The 6,740-nt window shown below is 43.6% G+C and overlaps 1 protein-coding gene across 1 annotated transcript; it reads right to left on the reverse strand.

Moving 5' to 3' along the window:
• Positions 1 to 3,821: 3,821 nt before the first annotated feature.
• On the reverse strand, positions 3,822 to 5,667 carry LOC120893199. The gene is made up of 2 exons (XM_040294945.1): positions 5,070 to 5,667; positions 3,822 to 4,990 (listed from the first exon to the last, which is right to left on the reverse strand). Exons 1-2 carry the CDS (start codon positions 5,665 to 5,667, stop codon positions 3,822 to 3,824), a joined length of 1,767 nt encoding a protein of 588 aa, XP_040150879.1.
• Positions 5,668 to 6,740: the final 1,073 nt, after the last annotated feature.

The following is a 6,740-nucleotide window of genomic DNA, read 5'->3' on the forward strand; positions in this document are numbered from 1 at the left end:
TAAATTGGATGAATATTTCGCTCCACAAAGACACGAAGCACACGAGAGATTTTTGTTTTGGTCAATGAAACCGGAGCCGGAAGAAACGCTAGAGAAATTTGTAATGCGTGCCCAAGCTCATGGCTCCAAGTGCAATTTCGGGGCAACTGCGGCAGAGAGTGCAGGGATTGCAATCATTGACAAAGTACTTCAGTTTGTACCGGAAAATTTGCGAGTCAAACTTCTGCAAGAAAAAACTTGTCTCTGGACGAAGTCATTAAACAAATAAATTCGTATGAAACATCCCGAGTTGCCAACGAACAAATAAGCGGTAGGAGTAAATCTTTTGAAATAGATAACCAACACATCCATCATATAAAAACATTGTGTCGATTCTGTGGTCGTACCCATGGGCAACAATCTTGCCCGGCACGAGACAAAACGTGCGCAAAATGTGGCAAGCGAGGTCATTTCGCTGTTGTATGCTACTCAACCAAATAAGAAAACGGCAAAGTTTGCAAGGAAAATTCACGCAATCCAGGATGACGAAAATGAACCTCTTGAGTGCGAATTAGTGGAGATGGTATCTTCGGCAACGACTCAGACGAATTGATCTGGGCGAAAGTAGGCGGTATCCTTATCGAGATGCAAATTGATTCTGGAGTCCAGTCGAATATTATAGACGATAGAACGTGGGCGTCAATGAGGAATAACCAAGTCAAGATCATCGGCGAGGCACGGACTCCGGATCGGAAGTTCAAGGCATACGCTCAGACCGATTGTTTAGAAATAATTACGATGTTTGAGGCGGAAATAGCTATTGCGGACGGGTTGAAAGAACTCCGAACAGTTTCCAAATTAAGTGAACTTTACAAGCTCGTATGATTGTAGCTATTGATCTCATATGAACCTGTCGAACTCATTGAACTGGTATAACTGCAAGTTTTGATTTTTTTAAATTAATTTATTGATTTATTTATTTTTAGACGGTCTCGTAGTACAATCGTCAACTCGTACGACTTAACAACATGCCAGTCATGGGCTCAAATGTTGAGCCAAAAGAAGAAGAAGATTGATTTATTTATTGATTTACAGTGGAGCGCCGTTTATTCGGCGTCATCAAAACTCAACCTCATCCGGATATGCGAATAACATTGATAAAGAGTCAAATGATTTATTCAATCATATATTCCTGATTATTTTTGGAAAATTATCTTTTTTTTTATAAAAATAACCCAGTTTTCACTTACTTTATGGTTTTTCAATGAGAATGTTTGAAACTTGTGATGAATCAAAGTCCGTTCCGTAAAGTTTGGAGATACGTGGTTTTCTAAATTTGGCAGATCAAAAGTCAAATCAGTACAATTCGCTTCAAGAAATGTCAAACGCAGTATAAATTGCATTTTTGCTAAAAAAATTTAATCGACTTACAAACGAAAAATATCAGATATTCTGCAGGAATCGTATCAAATAAATTATAAAGTATATAAAAATACTAATATTAATCAAAAATACCTAGTAACCAATAGTATTTTGGTCGAAAATCGCGAAATTCGAATTTTGCGGATATTCAAGTTATGCGAATTCCTTGGGAACAGACTGTATAGTGTTTTTTTTTGAATTAAACTGTCATTTCTAAACAGCACAACTTAAAGGACAGGTACCTGGTACCTGGGAAAAATGGCGTTTATCAATTAATTAATTTGTTTATTTATTTTATTTATTTATTAAGTTACTTATTTATTAAGCAATACAGCCTTTTTGGACCGTTCCTCCTGAATAAAAAGTTACTTATTTACTTATTTATTAATATTTTTTGTTAATTGCTTTATTGATTGATTGATGAATATATTTAGTTGCGTTTTTCTTTATTCACTTATTAAGTTATTTATTTATTAATTTATTTATTTTATTAAACAATAAATAATCAGAATGGTAAAAACTAAAGAAATGCAACTGTTTCAAACGAGTTGATCATTTAACTGTCGTAATTATTAATCAATAGTTGGAAGTGGAGTTGTGGATCCCCAAAAATCATATTTACCTTGGTAATTCGGTATCCGGCCTAGTACAGACAAGTCTGAGTGATTTTGGGACGTTACAAACGGGTTAGATTTAAAGTACTAGTTTCAAGTAATAGTATATTTTCTAGTACAGTATGTTTCCAAACTAAAGGGGCCCTTTCCGTTGTAAGTTCGTAGGCTGAAATTTCAGCCTGTCAGCTGTTTGCTTTGTGTAGCAGTTTTCGAGCAGCTATCTAAGTGAGTAGAATATACAGATGTGCTTATCCCAAGGTGTATGAATTTAGAAGGCTTATTTTTATCGCTTCTGCTTCTGAATGGAGATTTTAAGAGTGTTTTGAGTATTCGTCAAACCTCAAGAAAGCTTGTTTGAACAAAAGTTTTCACCCATCCTGTCAAAAAGTGGTATTTAAATTTGGTTATAAAAACATACTATGAGACCACCTGGACAACATACACTTTGATTCTAGATTCCACCACGTGATCTCTTTTTGCACCTTGAGGTAAATGTAAACAACACCATGTACTTGAATCTAATTCTAGCTTTGATGCTAGAATAATCTAGACTGCAAATTGCAAGCTAGTTTTGTGTGTAGTTTTGTATGGAGTGTTAACATGATTTCAGCCTCCAACTGTCAAACTCCATACAAAAAACTGACTAGAATCGTGAAGGGCCCCATATGCAGTGTTTGTGTTTCCGAGGAATCTGCATAATTCGAATATCCGCGTCAGTAGAGTTTCACGATTTTCAGGTAAAAAACCTTTGATTACTCATTAGTTTCGATTAAATTTATTCACGTTATCATTTATTATTTAGGTTTCGTTCAGAAAACTCTTTTATTACTGGCTTATATATATATATATATATATATATATATATATATATATATATATATATATATATATATATATATAGTGCTGAGCGGTAAAACGCATATTTTCGTGATCGGTCGCGTAATTATTCCCTTTGCTGTCTTGAGCGTAACGACGCGTACTATCTTGTCTTCACCGGGATGGATTTCAACGATACGCGCGAGAGGCCAACGAGTGGTGGGTAACGATTCGTCCATGAGGATCACTAACCTGCCGGGAAGTATGTTGCTGTTGTTGCTGCCACCACTTGCATAACTTTTTTGCATTTCTTGTAGATACTCAGTGGCCCAATGCTTCCAAAAACGCTGAACTAAAAGCTGCCACTTCTGAAGATCATCTAGCGTGCAGGATTTCAGCTGGGTGTAGTCCGGTTCAGGCACGGCGAACATCGATGTGCCAATAAGGAAGTGTGCCGGTGTGAGTGCAGCTAGCTCGTTGGGATCGTCGGACAAAGGCAACAGCGGACGGGAATTCATCGCTGCCTCGATTTGGTGGAGCACAGTGCAGTAGCCTTCGTACGACAGCCGCGTATTGCCCAGGTGACGATAGAGGTGTCGCTTCGCTGTCTTTACTGCGGCTTCCCATAATCCGTCGAAGTGTGGAGCCTTTGGTGGGTTGAAATGCCAAGAGATTCCCCGGTCAGCGCATCTGGTAGCCACGGTGTTGCGGTGTTGTTCGTCGTTGAACAGCTCAAAAAGCTCCTTCAGTTCACGTTCTGCGCCTTCGAAGTTTTTTTCCCATTATCAGAATGGATGTGGGCTGGCAATCCGCGTCGTGATGTGAATCGGCGTAGCGCTGCTAAGAATCCCGCCGTTGTGAGGTCTCCTACGAGTTCCAAATGCACAGCTTTCGTAGCGAAACACACGAAAACGCACAGATAGCTCTTAGTAGCTGCTGCCTTCCGGTGCGCTGGCTTCAAATAGAATGGACCGGCGTAGTCCACTCCGGTTACAGAAAACGGTCGGCTCGGTGTGATGCGGGATGGTGGAAGCTGGCCAACCGGCTGCCGTGCGAGTGCGGGATCTTGCCGAACACAGCGGAAGCAGTCCTTGCAATGCTTTTTACTAAGCGACGTCCGTCCAGTGGCCAATACAGCTCTCTAATGCGGGATAGCAATAGCCTTCCACTAGCATGTTTCATCTCTTCATGATAATCTTCCGCAAGTAGACGAGTGAATTTGTGGTTCTTCGGTAGAACAGCTGGATGCTTGGACTGATACGGTAGTTGCGACAAGTTCAATCGTCCTCCCACCCGTATTACTTCTTCTGTATCCAGGAATGGGGTAAGTTTTCGTAAAGGTGATTGTTTCATCAATGCTTCTCCCTTTTTTAGCTGCTTGATTTCCGCGGAAAATGCATCTTGCTGGGCTAGTCTACAAAGCACAGTTTTTGCAGCATCCACGTACTTGGGCGTGATCGTCTTGGATACGTTGGTGTGCGGTATCGGTCGCTGGGATCGCGCCTTCTGCTTGGTGTTGCGCACAAACCGTATGCAGTATGCAATGATGCGTACCATTCTGGTGAAGGATGAAGAAATGCCAAACCATGGATGAGTTAGTGTACAAACTAAAGCGGCACTCGCCTGGCGTGTTTCTAGGTCCGCCTCATCGCTTGGTTCTGGATCTGAGCTAGGCCAATGGGACGAAGGTTGCACAAGCCAATCTGGACCGTTATTCCAAAGCTGATTCTGCGTGAAATGTGCTGCCGACATGCCTCGGGAAACCAAGTCAGCAGGATTGGATGTGCCAGGAACGTGCCTCCATTGCCTTGGATGAGAGTAGTGTTGCACCTCAGCTACTCGATTTGCCACGAACGTCTTCCAGGAGTTGGGAGGTGACGCAATCCATTTTAGCGTCACTGTTGAGTCGGACCAGAAAAACGATTCGGCGCACACGATCTGCATTGCCTCCTTGACGTGATGATGCAGATGGGCGCCCAGGACAGCTGCGCTTAGTTCAAGCCTCGGCAACGTGACGCGCTTCTGTGGTGCCACTCGAGACTTCGAAGCTAATAGGCTGATGCGGACTTCTCCCGCCGCGTTTTCACAACGAGCGTAAACACATGCTCCGTAGGCGGCCTCCGAAGCATCGGTAAATGTGTGGAATTCTACTGTTGCATCTGGTAAGAGAGCGTAACGGTTAGTCCTGTACTCGGATAACATTTTCCAGTTGCTCTGAATCGCCTTCCATTTTTTTACAGATGTGATTAGGAACAGGTTCATCCCAGCCGAATTTGAGTAGCCTTAGCTCCTGCATCAGCATCTTAGCACGCACGATCACCGGTGCTATCAATCCGAGCGGATCGTACATTTTGGCAATGCTCGACAAAATAGATCGCTTGGTCGACGTGGCTTCATCAGCCTCAGTGTTGGATTCAAAACACAGCTCATCCGATTCAGGCTTCCACGAGATGCCGAGTGCTTTGACCGTCTCGTTGGGTATAAAATGCAGCGATGAGTGTGTGCCGATATACTCGGTGCTTAAGCCGGAGAGTACGCTCAGATTGTTTGAGGTCCACTTGTGCAACTCAAACCCACCTTTGGCAAGTAGCGCTGATAACTCCTTACGCAGCTGAACAGCTTCGCGAACGTTATTGGCACCACCAATGAAGTCGTCCACGTAAAAGTTTCGTTTCAGGGCTGCAGGTGCAAGCGCATACTCAGTCCCTTCATCCTCTGCTAGTTGGATAAGTGTGCGTGTAGCCAGAAACGAGGAAGGTGCTAGTCCGTATGTAACGGTGTTGAGCTCATATACTTGGATCGGAGCTTGCGGCGAAAATCGAAAGAATATGCGCATCAATCGACGATCATCAGAATGCAGCAATATTTGTCGGTACATTTTAGCTATATCTCCCACAAGTGCTATTTGGTAAGTGCGGAATCGCAACACAATATCAAGCAGCTCGTCCTGCACAATTGGACCAACACATAGAATGTCATTCAAGGAATAACCGGTGCTTGTTTTTGCAGATCCGTCGAACACGACCCTTACTTTCGTGGTGGTACTGGAGGCTTTAAATACGGGATGGTGCGGTAGGTAGTACGCCCGTTCATCCCCACTATCTTTGTTCATGAGCGACATGTGCCCCAGCTCCAAATACTCCTTCATGAAGGCATGATAGTCTTCCTTGAGCTGTGGGTTGCGTTCTAGCCTCCTCTCCAGCAGCTCGAAGCGTCTCAAAGCGGTAGTTTTAGACAGGCCAAGCTTTTCCGTGAAGTCGGTCTGTTTGGGCAATCGTACAATATATCGACCCGACTCGTCGCGCTGAGTGGTTTCTTTATACAACGTTTCGCATCGCTGCTTTTCAGGTGAGTACGAATCATTGACGCTTAACTCTTCCAGCTTCCAAAAGCGTTCGAGAGACTCCTCCAGGGATGCCATGCAGACGATTGTGGACGCAGCGGTGCAATCGGTCGGAGATGCAGGATTCTGAGGAGAGGTGGGACCAATCATGACCAACCCAAACACGCTGTTCAGCATAGTTGGAAGGTTCGGAGCAAGCTCGTGCGATTTTACGTTCGTAAAGAAGGAAGCGTAATGACGGGCACCAAGGATGAGATAAATCGGGGCTGATTTATCGAACTGCGGGTCAGCCAAAACAAATTCCGAAGGAATGTTCCAGCCGCGAGTGGAAACATCATGCGCCGGCAGATCAGCGATCACCTTGTCTACTACCAGAAAATCGACATCCAAGTCAAAATGTTCAACACGTGAAGCAATTTGAGCTCGAACCGACCTCCTCACCGTTCTGGAGGATAGTCCTGCTCCTTTGAGGGTTATGTTAACCGTGCTACCTTTCAAAGCCAACCTCTGAGCAAGGCGATTGCTCATCAAATTGGGCTGTGATGCGCTGTCTAAGAGTGCACGCA

Source organism: Anopheles arabiensis, chromosome 2, assembly GCF_016920715.1.
Source record: "Anopheles arabiensis isolate DONGOLA chromosome 2, AaraD3, whole genome shotgun sequence".
Taxonomy (NCBI): Eukaryota; Metazoa; Arthropoda; class Insecta; order Diptera; family Culicidae; genus Anopheles; species Anopheles arabiensis.

What these genes read in the sequence shown, in the direction of transcription:
- LOC120893199 (XM_040294945.1), bottom strand. Translation starts at nt 5,667, where the DNA reads ATGCGCATATTCTTTCGATTTTCGCCGCAAGCTCCGATCCAAGTATAT. An exon ending in ACCTGTTCCTAATCACATCT is followed by an intron (nt 4,991 to 5,069) that starts GTAAAAAAATGG and finishes CTCTCTTACCAG; the next exon opens with ATGCAACAGTAGAATTCCAC.